Source organism: Benincasa hispida, chromosome 6 (assembly GCF_027475165.1).
Source record: "Benincasa hispida cultivar pf3 chromosome 6, pf3_genome.v1.1, whole genome shotgun sequence".
Lineage (NCBI taxonomy): Eukaryota > Viridiplantae > Streptophyta > Magnoliopsida > Cucurbitales > Cucurbitaceae > Benincasa > Benincasa hispida.
Genome location: NC_143483.1, coordinates 42,675,196 through 42,691,749, shown reverse-complemented (window position 1 = coordinate 42,691,749; position 16,554 = coordinate 42,675,196). Strand labels below are relative to the sequence as shown.

Genomic DNA, 16,554 nt, shown 5'->3' with positions numbered 1-16,554 from the left:
AACAAATCTTTCCATACTTTACCATTCTTTGTCAATCAAGAATAACTCAGTTACCTATTAACGAGTATCTTCATATTGTATATATAAATCACATCCAAACAAAAAAGTTTTTTTTTTTTTCTTAAAACACTTCTTTCCTTTAAGAGTTCAAAGTATAGTAGTTGTTGTGTGCTAATTGCATTTGAATGGACAATTTTGTGGGGATTTGGTGTAGATACGTTGGCATATAATGTGTTGCATGTGAACCAATAATTGGAACCATTTTGTAGGTACCTTACAAACATGGGCCTCTATCAAATGAACAAAAAGCATCTCATCTTTGGTGAAAGAAGCTAAGGCATTAGCATAGCTATAATTTGAGCATCAATCTCTTTTCTATTTGGGGATAAAGTGATTTTAAATTTCAGCCAACCAAATAAGCTCAATAGATTCCCTAGATCACTTCCTCCAAGGCCAACCTTCTAAACATCCCTAACAGATCACTTCCCTTCCTCTTAATTAACCCCTCAACAACAATATAATATTATGTGACACATTCTTTTAGAAAAAAATTAACTTACTTTTTATGACACCCAAAGAAAATATGACATATTATATAAGAAAACTATCAACATTAAGATGAAATTCATATGGAAACCTAGATAATAGCTTATCAAAAGCTTCTATGGACAAGTTGATCCTATTTCATGTGTTCAATAGAGTCAACAACAAACTCTATTTTTTTCACAAATTCGCTTCTTTTTCTTCACCATGATGAGCCTTGGCGTCTACTCCGCTCCCCTCCTCATGGAGAATAGGAATATCATCACCTCCTCCTCCATTCAACTCCGCAATGGACTCCTTGGTCTCTCTTCCTCCTTTGTCATTCAACTCCGCAATCGATTCCTTAGTCTCTTCTTCTCCTCCGTTTAACTCCGCAATTGGCTCTTTGGTCGTCTCTCTTTCTCGTCCGTCATTCAATTCTGCAATCGGTTCCTTAGTCATCTCTCCTCCTCCATTCAACTCCGCAATCTGCTCCTCAGTCTTATATTTATACCAGGATGCCCAATACAAGTAATGAAAAAAGTTCAAAATACTAAGAATGGCCAAAAACCAATAAAATAGATTGAGGTTGTTGTAGTTCAAATCCTCAGGAATAAGGCCTTCAACCCATCCCTTCTTGCTTGGTGCTATCTTTTTAGTGACTTTGTTGACAACATTGACAAAGATGCTGCTCAAGTAATAGCCAAGAGCAAGGGAGAGAAATGTGAAGGAAGTTGAAAGGGACCTCATCCCTACGGGGGCTTCCTTGTAGAAAAACTCAAGCAGCCCCACAAGGGTGAACATGTCTGCTATTCCAAATATACTATATTGAAAGGATAGCCAAAACAAACTTATCGGCTCGTTTGGGTGCTCTGTCGCTTGATGTCGTCTCTTCACCTCCACGAGCCCTGCCACCGTCATCGATATCGCCGAGAGAACCTGTTAAAGAATATGTATAAAAGATTAAGTATGCCTACGTCCTATAATATATATACCTTAAATTATGTAGACACCAAATGTATTTAGTTAGTGTTTTGTTCTAAAGTGTTTACTTAAAAGTACTTTTTTTCATAAAATTATTTCAAACTCATATTTAAATTTTATATTCTCATCTCTTTAAACTTTTCAAAATGTTTATTTGAGTTCCTCCATTTTTCTAAATAAAATTATTTTAGTCTTTACCTTTTTCATTTCACATTTAACCAATTATTTTCATGGCTTGACAACCTTTTTTTAACAAATGGATTATAATTACTTTCAACAAGAATAAACTTATAAGGTAATTAAATTCAAGTAAATGTATTACTATGTTTAATTGGTGTGGGCATTGTAATCATGGGAGTCATATAAATTACTTCAGAAAAATGATTAAAATGACTGGAAAAAAAACTTTTTGTTTTTAGGTAGAAACTTAAATTAACATTTTGAAAGATAAAAATAGATAATTTGATGTTTTCGAAACTTTAAAAAAAATGAAATAAGCTTTTGAGTTTAGGAGTAGTTTTAACGGTACCAGGCCGACCCCGACTCGTTGGAGCTGAGTGATGCCCGAGGGGTGGTGGGTGATTTTGCGAGCGAAGGGGACGAAGACGAACTCGTAGAGGGGGATGAGGAAGGCCATGAAGACCAATGGAATAACAGGGATCGATGGAGCTGGGAATTGAAAATGGCCAAGGCTTTTGTCCATGATTCTTGTGTTGCCTTGTTCAACTGAGAATGTTTGAAGTTGTGCTAAACAAGTGTTCATGATTATGGTGCTAATGAAGATGGGCACCATTCTTGTTATAATCTTCACTTCTTCTACTTGAGTCACACTGCAAACTTTCCATTCTTCTGCTTCTATGTCCTTTGGGATAATTGCAGCTTTGTCAAGAAACCTGATGAGATCACCATTACCATTACAACATTTATTCTAACTCTTAATAAGAGTCAGATGTGGATTCGAAAATCTATCATTCCATGTACTTTTGGGATAATTGCAATCTTGTCAAGAAACTCAAAGATTACAATATTTATTCCAAAAGGTTGACAATGGGGCGGAGTGAGGTCGGAGATGCACTTCTCATCCCCATCTCCGTGGAGATTTTTAATCCTCATCCCCGTCCCATTCCCCATTTTGAGGAGTCGGGTCGAAGTCGGGAATTCACATTTGGGGATCGAGTCCCCGCAAGAAAAAATTCCCCATCTATTATTTTTTTATTATTTATTATTTTTATTTAAAATCAATAAATTTTTGTATTTATATTGAAATGGTACTCTTTATAGGTAACAAGTTGGTATTATTATTGTTTTATTTATTTAAATTAATAATTAAAAATATTTTAATATTTCTTTATTTTAAAATTTAATAAAAGTTAAAAATGAATTATATTATGAAATGAAATTAAAAAAAAAAAGTAAAACAAAAAAAAACAAAAACGGTAGCTTTAAAGCTATTGTTATATATATATATGTGTGTGTGTATGTATGTATTGAAAAATTAAAACAATTATTCAGGATGGAGACGGCGTGGGGATACCCTCCTCATCCCTGCCCCATCCTCAGTTTAGGGACCCGTTTTAGGTCCCCAGTTTGATCCCATCCCCGATAAAATTGGAGATTCTCTGCCCCGATCAGGACGGGTACTTGTAGGGACCTAACCCCACTGAGATTTTTGTCAATCCTAATTCCCAACCACTAATAACTATTAGACGTAGATTCGAAAATCTATTATTCGAGATACTTTATCATTGTTTCTCTCTTATATATTTAATAGTATAGAATTGTTAAGCATCTTATGATGAGCCTTTTTCAAATAATTTCTCGTAAGTATTAAGATATTACTAAGTATTAAGATATAACTATTAATTATCTTTGACAACACGAAGATGATCTAATAACAAATTCACATATTTTTCTTATAGACATCAATTTACTATTTGGACCACATCCTAAACAAGAAAGGTAACTATCGATAAGGATATTTGTAATAGATAGTAGAATAAAAGAAAAAAAATCTAAAAGTATATTACATTTTAAAAATATTTACAAATATGGATGAGTTGAATAGTCAATCTTTGAATTTTTTTTTAATTTCCAATTTTTTCCTCCCTTGTCTTGTCTTGTTGCATATCTTCTTTTCTTTTTAGTCTTTTTATTTTCTTTAATTTTTACTTCTTCTCTTTCTCTTATTTTTAAAATTTTTCTTTCATTTATTTGAATTTTTTCTTCTTCCCCTTTTTTTCCACAAGAATTATGAGGCTAAGTTTCATACTCAAGACTTGAAAGTACTCAATTCATAAGTAACTTAACACCAACAAGTCAATCATCAAGTTTGATTATTATAACAAATAATAAATATAAATATCGAATAAAAGTCTATCGGTGATAGCCACTAATATTTTCTATCATTGATAGCTTAATCTTTGATTATATTTTCATAGTTAATAGCCACTTATAGAAATTTATCATTGATGCCAACTTAGTGAATTTAATTAATAAAGTTGAATCTCGAACTAAAATGTAAGTGGAACGCCTAGAAGTTATCATTAATAACATGTTTATCAGTGATAGAAGCTATCATAGAAAAGAAAAAGGACTTATAAATGTTTGGGAAGGACAAGAAATGGGCAAAAAGGTGTTCAGTGACTATGATTGATAGAAGCTACTACCTAATAGCATGTTACCAGTGATATAAGCTAATACTAATAGCATGTTATCGATGATAGAAGCTACCCGATAGCACGTTATCAATGATAGAAGCTACCACTGATAGCATGTTATCGGTGATAGAGAACTATCACTGATAGCATGATATAAGCGAGATCATTAATAGCTTCTTATCAATGATGTTATCAATGAAAGAAGTTATCACTGATAACCATAATATGAGTGATGTTAGTGATATCGGTGATAGAATTTAGGTGATATCTATATATCGAGTTTCTTTCAAAGATGATAACCAGTTATAGAACTCTATCATTGATAGTGTTAAGTATTAATATTTCAAGGTTGATTCAAATTGATGAAAGTCTATCAGTGATAGCGACTGATAGTTGCTATCAGTGATAGCCATGATAAAAGATTATTAGTGATAGCTACTGTGGTAATCAAAGTTGTTGATCACTATTTATAAATCTATCATCGATAGCCACTGATAGCCTTAAGTGTTGATATTTCAAGGTTGATTCCAATTGATGATAGCTATTAAAAATTGATAGCAAGTTAAAAGTTAATATTTCAAGATTGTATTAATTTTTCTCAAATTGAAAGCTATCACTGATAGTAATAATCATCGATAGCAATTGATAGAAGCTATCAATGATAACAGCTATCAGTGAGCTTTTAATTTAAGAAAACTAGTAAGAAACGAGCAAAATGGTGGCTAGGCATGAGTTTTTTAGTCTTTTACCATTTTTTGATTTATATATGCAATTATTTTATTCTTGTACAACATATTCTATTATTTTGGGCTTGAATTCTATTTATGGAACTAGCCCTATTGATAAATATCAATGAAAATGGTATTTGCAATAGGTACTTAACTTCTCAATTATATGACAAAGGATATAGAAACACATTAGTGAGACAAAAATAGTCATAATATACTTCTTTTTTTCTTTTACTTTAGATTATAGTTTTGGTCATGGTCTAGTTTCAAACTAGTTTATCTGAGTTTGACTTAGTTTCAAATAGAATATGGGTTTAAATTTTTTTTTTACTAATGTCTCCTTTGATAACCATTTGGTTTTTTGTTTTTGCTTTTGAAAATTAAGTTTATTTCATTTACATTTCTTACAATGATTTGTATATTTTAAAGTACAATGGTTGAATTCTTAGGCAAATTCTAAAAACAAAAACAACTTTTTGAAAGTTATTTTTTTAGTTCTCAAAATTTAGTTTGGTTTTTTAAAACCATTGGTGAAAAGTAAATAACAAAGGAAAAATTAGATTTAATTTTAAAAAACAAAATGATTATCAAACGGGGCTTAAATTACTCAAATTTAATTTTTATATTTTTAAAAGCTTAATTTTTCAATATTAAGTGACTTGAATTTTAATACATATGACAAAAACACCAATAAAAAAATACTAAAAGAAAATTGTATCAATATATGATATAAGCATATTAAAATGACCATATTGATCCATTAAAACTTTTATAAATATCATATACATGTGTATATATATTCGTTATCTTAAATATAATTCAACTAATTAAGACATATTATTAATATCTAAAAGAGTTAGAAAGATTCGAACTCCGACCTTCGTATGTTATTGATTTAAAAAGAAATAAGTAAACTCAAATAAAATTTAGCTGAAATTATATAGAGAAAATTGATCATATTTGAGAAAGGAAGTGGAAAAAAATATAATATAGAAAATCACCTGAGCTGATTGGTGTGAAGAATTTTAGAGTGAATTGAATCCATATAATGTTTGTCACTAATCTCGTACAATTCATTTGGATTGTCCGGCAATCGTAGCCGTCGATTTTTAATCGCCACAACAATAACCTGCCACAAGACAACCCAATATCTAATTTCATTTCTTTCGCGACGTTTGGTTTAAGGTTTTATATACTTGAAGATAAAGAATATATAAGAATAGGATGTATAAAAATGAGAATAGGATATCCAAATGTGTAATATTTTTTTATGTAATTATAAAAATAATAAAAATTAATTTTAATAATTAACTTTTGTTTGTTAATTTATTTTTATTACATTAAGTTATTAAATCAATTTTAAGCCATTAAAATTTAATTAAATTTATCAACTCATCCTCCAATTTAATATATTTATTATTAATTAAATTTTTTATATGGTACATTGTTATCAATATCAAATTTTATTAAAAATATTGATAATTAACTTAAATATCTACTTTCTTTCTTCTTTTAGATTTTTTTTAATTAAAGAAGTAATTAGTTAAATGTTTAATGTCAATTATCAACCTTATATATATATACAAAAGAAGTTGATATAAACTAATTGATTTTAAATCATCAAACAATGTTTTTAATTTTAAAAAATAATTATAATTATATATTAAAACTAGAATTACAAGTACACAAGATTGTCCAATTGAAAAATTAACTTATTTTATTATTAGTTAATTAATTAATATTTTTTAAAGACTAATTAATGATTTTAATAAATAATTTACGATGTTAATTTATATTACCAATAAAAAGAGATTTAAGGAAATATAATTATGATTATTCATATATTTTTTTAAAAGATTATGGTTTTTCATATTAATTCATAGCAATAAAATAAATTATTATATTAGCATTGTTATTAATAAAATTAATTATATAGGTCAATCATAAATTTAATCTAAACATATTTATAAAAAATAAATAAATTAACCAATATCAACAAAGAAGAAAAATAAATAAAATGAAAAGATAAAAAGTAAGCGAGAGAGATAAATCATTAGAAATCGAGAAAACTCACCAATTTGGGTGGTTATGAAAAACCTTTATGGATGGGAATATGAAATGTCTTGGAATAAAATATTCTCATTTCTAAGGTTGAAAACTTGTACTAAACATAGTGATAAAGTATTAAATTTTTGTTGACATCTCAATATTTTCACTCTTTTAGGAATTTGGTATCAACATGAGAGGTGAATATTTGACATTTAACTTGATTAAATAGAATAATAGATAATAAACATGTTAACTTGTTTAGAAATTATTGAAAGTTTATTTAATAATTTTTTAAAATTTTTATAATTTTCTAAAAAGATTCATCAACATCGAGACTTTATCAGTAATTTTATTCACAATTTTGTAAAATTAAAACTTCAATATTTTTGTCGATATTGATATCTTAAACCTTGTTTGCAGATGAAATGAGAACTTTTAAAGAATGAGGAAGTAATTTGAAAGGCATAAACAAAGACAAAACATTGAATTTCCATTTTGATGTCTAAATTCTTAAAACTTTTCCATCTTGACCCAAAAATTTTTAAAATTCCTATTTTAGCTTCCATTATCCTATTTTGATCTCTATGCTTTCAAATAATGTATTTTCAACCTATAATCTAAACTAACTAAGAAAACACTAACAAATTCATATCGTAAAACTCCAAATATATATTTAATATGTACTAGAATCACGCATGTATAGGTTAATTATGAAAAACAACCAAGAAAATAGTTATTTTCTTAATTGTGAAAAGACTTAAAGAAACACGAGTCCAAAATATCTAATTTTCAAGACTTCACAAATCATAACGACAATATAAAGAATATCTCGAAAGTTGAAAGACTAAAACGAAAACATTTTAGGTTAAGATTAGAAGGGAAGAAAGAGAAAAGACCTGAATAACCCTCAAAATTGGGCTTCGACCAGGCAGTTGAATGCGATAATAGGGCTTTCCAATGGCAAACACAATGAACCCAATAGTAGCAGCCAAAGCTGAAATGAAGAAGCCCCAATACCAAGCCTTATTCACAGCAACCCAAACAATCAAAGTCACTCCCACAGCAGCTCCAATCACAACACTAAGCAACATATAGTTGAAAAATGTGCCTAAAGCCTTGGCCTCCTTTGGATCCTTTTGGTCGAACTGATCCGCCCCGAGCGCCGGTAGGGCCCCTCGTACCCCGCCCGACCCGATCGCTAGTAGGTACAGTGAGGTGTAGAATACAAAGGCAATGCGGCCTTTGACGCAGTCCTTCGGGCACAGGGGACTCGGAAGGAGGTCGTGGGAGTAAGCTTGGACTGTAATCATTATTAATGCCTGTGTATATAGTTTAGTGTATGAAATTATTGTGGACGGCGTTTCAATTATGTAGCTAAAGCTTGTTAGGAACGAGTCTATTTTTTTCATTTTATTGTAACCATGATCATTAGAAAACTAAAATGCAATATTTTTCATTCAATATAGTTATAAGTTAATATTTAAAGAAAGTAATTTGGTAATATTCTCTGCATGATCTCTAGCTTCTCTATAGAAAAAATTCTCTTTTCTTTTTATTTTTTTTTAATTTAATCTCAACTAAATATATTTTTTAAAATTTTCTACGTTTAAATGGATCATTTTCAATACAAGTTATAAAATTTTCTAATAAAGATAATAATATTCCATTTCCAAAAAAATATAATTAAAATGTTTAATTCTCAAAGTGTGTAAAAAGTTAAAATTTCAACAATACAACTCATAGTCTGAAAAGAAAAAAGTTTCAACATAAATTTTAAAACATCCATATAATCTTAAAAGCTCAAAGGTATTTTGTAAAGTTTATATATATAAAGCTAATGGAGCAAAGTGGGAATAGAGACGGATTCTCATCTTCATCTTTGTTTAGCTAACAAGAATGAAATCTCTCCCTACTCTCTCCTCCATTTCTAGTATTTCATCGGAGATTTCTCATCCGTTTCAAGCAAGTCTCCGCATCTGCGTGGGTTACCATAGTATATATATTTTCCATTTATTCAGGCTTTGATGCATCATTTTATATTTAATGAATTCCACATCATTCTTAAATGTTTACTTTTATGACACTCAATTAATAGAGATAGTATGGAAAATATAATCTTACGAGAATTTCAAGTAGACCAAAAACGAGACAGGTGGTGAATCTGTTAATATAGGTATCAGAAAGAAATCCACCAAGAAGAGAGAGCAAGAAGGCAGAACCCATGAAGTTAGTGAGGGTATTTGCAGCAGTTTCAAGATCAAAGTGCATCACAAGTAGAAAGTATTGAACAAGGCTTGTCATGTTTGCCACAAAACCCATGTTCTCAAAAGTTAGCAACCCTGTTCAAATTCACACTTACCAACAAATATTAGGGTTTTTTTTTTAATATCAATAATATGTCATTAATATTCGAATCTCTAATCCTTTCGTCAATAATATATGTTTTAATTAATTAATCGAATTATATTTAAATTAATCAAATAATTAAACAGTTGGATATGTTACAATTTCAATAAAAATATAGTTCAAGTTCTTTAACATATTTTATTTACATTTAGAACGGTTTTGGAACGATATGACATAGGTTAGCCAATCAAATACAATAATGACAAATGAATTTACAGGATAATGTAGATTGAATTTTAGCTTATTTTAATTTGAAATAAAAAAAAAATTGACTTTTTTTTAAGTACAATAATGTAGGGTAGGAATTGAACCTCCGACCTTCATGAGACGAAGGTAATGTTACACTTCAACTAAGCTCACTTGGTGTTAATATTATTATATATGGTCTAAGTGTCAAAATTTCACTTAATTGTCTAAATAATTAGGAAGTTGTTAATGAAAAAACCAAAATTAAAAGATTGAGACTAAATATTAAAATATTTATCGTTACACTAACATCCCAATATATTTGTAAATGAAAGGTACCAATATTTTTTTTTATTATCTAATATCAATGAATATAAAACAATGATGTCAATTAGCCAAATATTATTAATAAGATTTATAATTTTTTTAAAAAAACTTATTTATTAATTAGAATAATTTCATAACGTTTTTTCAATAAATATCTAGTAATATTCACTCATCAAATTAAGAGTCTCACATCTCGATAAGCACACAATAAATAAATGAATACGATTTTCAAAGTTTTGTGGACTAAATTGAACTTAATTACTTACCGAAAATGAACATGGTCGCTCGGAATCCACCCTTGCCTTCATCTCTTGGATCAACCATCTTGATCTCCTTCTCCTCAGTCCCCTACATGTAACTAATGTCAAGCTAACTAGACGCTCAAATCAACAAAAAAAAAAAAAAGAAAAAAAAAAACTAATAATCAACATCGATAATTCATCTACCAATATATTGTAATAATTTCTATAGTCATCAAACCAATGAAGATAAAAACGTTAGAGATCAGAATCCAAACTTACCATTACCGTAACTCAAAGAGCTAACGTTGAGAATTAATATCCAAAAACAAACAAGGAAAAAAGTTGTACTATTGTATATATATAGTCTAAGGAACTTTGTACATAACGTTAATCTCATCAGTTTAATCGCCATTTCTTTACTCAAATCTCCCATATAATTTGATAATGACAATTAAGGTAAAAATAAAAGAACCTTGAAAAGCTTTAATTAAATGTGTATAATATCAAATGTAAATAAATGATAATTTGGAAGTGAAAGGGATTAATTATGTAGCCTAATTAAGCTTGAAGCGGATAAAGCAAGTGTTAATTCATTTTCATATCATCATTATCGTTGAGGACATGTGTATATTTATTAGCTATTAATTATACGATCCAACAATGCATTTGCTAATTATTATTATTATTATTATTATTATTTTACCAATTGATTGTGACATGGTTTTAATTATTATTTTAAGGTTAAAATATCATTTCCTTCTGTATACTTTAATATTTATTCAATTTTCATCTTTATTTTTTCATTTTTCCAATTTTACTCTATTAATTTTTAATAAATCTTAAAATTAGTTCTAACCAGTTTATTTTTTATTTTATTTAAATTTTTTCTTATCTATGAGTAGTTTTACTATAAATTTTAAAAACAAATTCACATATCCAAGTTCCTTGCATCTTGTTATTATTTAATCAATTTGGGAAAAAAATAACATTAAATGACTAAATTTAACCTTTATTGATAGTATAGAGATTAAAATTTGACAATTGAAATTATAATGACTAAAATTGAACAAACTTTAAAAATTTGGGACCAAAATGGTATTTCTAACATTATTTTATTTATAATAAGATGCTGAAACAATGCATTTGCTATAATCAATGTTTCATCATACTAATTTACTTTAAATTAGATTATTTTAAAATTAAGGAAAAATAACTTTTTGATCCCTAGATTTTTTATCTAATTTCTATTTAATCTCTATACGTCAAAATGTTACACATTTAGTCCTTAAATTTTGAGTTTTATTTCAATTTAGTCCCTGAATATCAAAATATTACAATTTTACTCTTGACGTTTGAATTCTGTTTCAATTTGGTCCCTATGTTTCAAGATTCACTTTTAACCTCAATTATTCACTATATACTCATTTTCCGTCTTTAGTGCTAATTTATGTTAATAAATTTAAAAGAATTAAAAGAATTATTTTTAATTAAGTTTTGATATTTGTTATCACTTTTAAAATTAAATTTAAAATCTTACTTCATAATTATTATTACTTAACTTATAGAAATCGGTGTCAATGATTGAAAGTGGGTATTCAATGAAAAATTGAGGTTAAAAATGTAAAATCTTGAAATCTAAGAACCAAATTGAAACAAAACTCAAATCCCAAAGGTAAATTTATAATATTTTGAAACTTAAGAACCAAATTGAAACAAAACTCAAAATTTAAAGACCAATATATAAAATTTAAAAACCTAAAGACCAATTAGAAACTAGACTTAAAACCTAGGGACTAAAAAGGTATTTTCTTAAAATTATGTTGGGAGTAGAGATGTTCATTTATCTCACGGGGCTTGCCGAATGGGGTAAAAAATCTTCGATTGGATGGAAAATGGAAAAGGGAGATGAGAGAATTTTCTCCCTATTGATTTAATAGGGATGAAGACAGGAATTATATTCCCCGTCCCTGACCATACCCCCACTCCAATTTCCTACCTCATCCCGATGAATAATGATAATAATGTATAAACTCATATTTTGTAATTTTGTTTGGAGAATGTATGTTTTGTTTACATATATTTATGTGTCTATATATATCTATACATATTACTTATTTATTTATTTATATATAACACTTTATAAAAATTATGGCATAAAAATTAGCATTTTTTAATTTTCATCCTAAATTTTATATAGTTTAATACATTTGTAATATGTTTTAACATTTAAGAATTTCTTATTTATGAGACTATATGAATATTTTAGTATTTAAATGAAAGGCAAGACTTTAAAATTATATAATCATTTATGCACATATAATATTAATATTTTTATTTGAAAATTTATAGTATTTTTTAATAAAAGATGTATTGAAAACAACTCTTTTAATGTATAAAATTTTATTTGGTTGAGAATAGACTTAAAAGTTGTTAAGAAATAAATAAATTAAAAAAATAAACGGAAAAGTTTTCCTAACAAGAAATCTAATCCCCATGAATTCTCCGCCGCCTCGGGAATTTCGCTTAGATGGGAAATGAAATAGGTGGATGAGGAGCTTTTCCCGTCCTCGCCCTGCTCCGTAGACGTCTCTAGTAGTGAGCTTCTCCATCCCCGCTCCGTAGACGTCTCTAGTTGTGAGAGAGTTTAACCAGATTTGGAGGTGCACATATATAGTACATACACTAGTTGCGTGTGTTTCCATGTTATTAACTTTCCATTTTCATTTTTTCCTTTTGTTTCTCCATGGTTTACCACGCGTCTCCGTTTTCTTTCCCTTTTCTGTCCTGTTTTCGTTGCATCTCCCTCTTCGATTTATTATGTCCCTTGCATCTTCGATTCAGTTTTAAGATTTGCATCTTGCATCTCTTTGATTGAGAGTAACAAACACCGGCGAATTTGGCCGGATCTTGTGGTCGTCGATCTCGAGGTTGGTCTCGTCAATGGGAAGGAGGTAGAAGAGAATGAGCGACTCCCGTGGAGGATTTAGAGGTTCCTGGTGCGAAAATCAAACAAAGAATGTCTTGATCTTGAGGCGATCGGTATCAAGAATCGATAATTTATGGATTCACACATCGAAATTTGGAGATTGTGATGAACTGAAGCTTGATTTGATTGTGAAATGGAGGTAAGAAATTGGAGAAATTATAAGGAAATTAGGGGAAGGAATTGGAGATGGCGGCGAGATGAGTGATAGAAAACTTCCGCAAGTTTTTGGGGGTTCAACCCAGGGGTACAAGCATGTACCCCTGTATTTAATGATGATGTGTACAAACAGACAAATTTTGGTGGTGGGATTTTTGCATTTTTTAACAAGTCAAAGTTTATTTGCTTTTCTTTTTTTTTTTCCTAAAAAATTGTGATATTTAGTGATAACAGCTATAAGTGATATTTACAGATAACTGCATCACTGGTAACAGCAATGAGTGGTAGCAATTGATGACAAATTTCTCAAATTGAATGCTAATAACAGCTATTAGTGATATTCACTATGAAAGAGTAGGTGAATACTCGTAGTGGAAAAGATCAGGCTACTGTGCAATTAGAGAGGAAGAGATTAAACAATCATATACCCATTGAAGACTAATTCATCACGTTCCTCTCCAAATCGCGTCGTCTTCTCCCGATCTCACGAACCCGACACCCACGAGCACAATACAGTAATGATGAAGAAGATACCACCACAAGATCTTCTCCGTTATTCTCAGGGATGAGAATCGTGCAAAATTGTGGACTTGCACTCAATCTCAGCTTATGGAGGAGTATGAGAGATTTTTCTGAGAAAAAATTTGTGCATAACACAAAGAGAACAAGAGAGAGGAAGAAGTAGTTCCTCTTCTCTCTCCAATTTCTCCATAAACATGAGAGATTTGAAGGTTGAGGGAGTTATAACTTCCTCTTTTTTTTAATTCAAAATTCAAACTCAAAATTTGAATTTTAATAAGAGATAATATATATATATATATATATATATATATATATATATATATTATTTTATTAAAATTCAAATTTTAACTAACTTAATATATATAAATATTAAACTATATGTTATATCACATATCACATATAATATAATATATAGTTTTTATATAAATCACATTCATATAATTTAATATTTGAATCACATTCAAATAACAACCTATCTCATCAAACTATATAAATTTAATATGAATCGTATTCATATTAATTTTAACATGTAGTTTCTATATGAATCATATTCACATAATTAATATTTGAATCATATTCAAATATTTATTTCTCTCAAAAACTATATAAATTTAATATGAATCATATTCACATTAACTTTTAATATATAGATTTTATATGAATCATATTAAATATTTATTTCTTTCTTAAAACTATATAAATCTAATATGAATCATATTCACATTAAATTTTAACATATGAATTATATTCATATAATTAATATTTGAATCATATTCAAATATCTATTTCTCTCATAAAATTATATAATGTATTAACATACATTATATTATATAATGTATCTATGTACATTATTTAATTGTATCTTATACAATTAATTCCTTTAGTTAATTTGGACAATTCAAATTACACCAAAATTAATTTGATTCCCATTAGTCCTTATTAAGCTAATGAGAGGAGCTTATGAATCTGTAGATTGAAGATTTAATGATACAAGATTAATTGATTAAACTCTTTTAATCAAATTAATCAACACTCATTAACTGTTAGTCACTCCACTAAAAATCGACAGCTGAACTCTTCTCACTATAGATATATTTCTGTGTTCATTGGATATAACCAATCAACAGTATGTTGACCCTAACAAATTGTTGGTAAGTACAGCTGGGTCAAATTACCATTTTACCCCTGTAGTTACATCTAACTTCTTAAGTACCACTGATTCCTCTAATGAACAATTAGTCATAGTCCAACTATGACCAAACCCCTCTCAGGCCAGGAGAGGGTGAAATGCCTCATTGTTCAAGCCCTAGAATCAGTCCTTAAGAGAGCAATTTATCTTTTTACCATAACTATAAGGAATGAGTGAATTCCTTCTTGTGTAGCTGTGTTCTTAGTTCCCCAATCAGACGATTCCCCAAAATGGTAGACTTATTGAGTTAGTGAATTTGGCCACTCTCACCCATACAAATCAAAAGACTGTCCTCATAGACAGGAGTTCACAATTCACTCAGGATTAAGATCAAGTCACCTATGGTCATATTGGTGAAATGTAAGTCTCTTCTAGCAATGACGTTATAAATAGAGACTTAACATTTCGTGGTCCGGTCTTTATACAAACTCTTTTGTATAAGATACTCCCGGTTACATGCTCCACAAGAATGATTAGAACTAGACTATTTGTAGCATTTTACAACAATTGTAACAACTGTAAAATGGGTCGTAGCAGTAGTGTTACCAAGATAAGACACCCAACTTTATTAATATGTTACAGACCATTTAGATTATCACTTAAACATGATCCACCTATATGTCTTCACATACATGTTTAAGTTATATCAGATAACCTTGGATCTTAGGTTAATGGATTATTGCACAAATAATATGAAATTAATCAACCATTGATTCAACTAACATAAAACTACAAGACTTTATGACATACACCCCAAAACACTGATAGCATACTTCTTAAATTGAAAGCTATCATTGATAACAACTAATAGTAACTCTCAGTGGCTATCACTAATATATTTTAATTTGAGAAAATAAGGAAAAACGCATAAAATGGTGGCTAGACGTGGGCTTTTTAATCTTTTACCATTTTTTGTTGTATATATGCAATTATTTTATTTTTGTACTACATATTCTATTATTTTGGACTTAATTTCATTTATGTAACTACGCTACTTTTAATCCATCATATCAATATATATATATATATGATGATATGATTCAAATAGAAATTTATTTCATTACTTTATTAATCTAATTCATTACGTTAATGATCCATGATAATTCCAAACATTGAATTGGACAGAGAATTTATTTTTGTTGTTGTCGTCTTAGAAAGGATAGACAACTTCTCCATAAATGTTGCGCATGTCCCTTCCATTCATGTTTGATATATAATGTTATTATTAATGGCTATTAATACAAATTTAATAATTGTTATTTGTAATATTTTTCCTAATATGTTATAAATTAGTATTTAGTGAAATTTTTTTACTGTGCTACTAAAATATTGTCACTAAAAGTGAATTCTCTTATGATGAATAAACATTCAAAATATATTTTAGAAATTATGGTTGAAGTAGTGATTTTAGAAAAAGAGATTTACATATAATTGATTTTTGTACAAACATATTTATATTTGGTTTCAAACTCTTAAAAATTATTTTTTATATACTTAAATTGATTTTGAATTATTATGTTAGGTTCTAGAAGGGATTTCAAAATTATTCAAATTGGAGTCTTTTCTATTTGACAGAAATTATTTGATTAAATAGTTATGA

At 28.6% G+C, this 16,554-nt stretch overlaps 1 protein-coding gene across 1 annotated transcript; it reads right to left on the bottom strand.

Annotated features, from left to right (window-relative positions):
- Window positions 1-516: 516 nt before the first annotated feature.
- On the bottom strand, window positions 517-13,806 carry LOC120080258 (protein NRT1/ PTR FAMILY 4.5-like). The gene is made up of 7 exons (XM_039034874.2): window positions 13,672-13,806; window positions 10,126-10,207; window positions 9,062-9,279; window positions 7,837-8,259; window positions 5,893-6,020; window positions 2,036-2,399; window positions 517-1,461 (listed from the first exon to the last, which is right to left on the bottom strand). Exons 2-7 carry the CDS (start codon window positions 10,181-10,183, stop codon window positions 724-726), a joined length of 1,929 nt encoding a protein of 642 aa, XP_038890802.2. The 5' UTR covers window positions 10,184-10,207; window positions 13,672-13,806; the 3' UTR covers window positions 517-723.
- Between the last annotated feature and the right edge of the window lie 2,748 nt (window positions 13,807-16,554).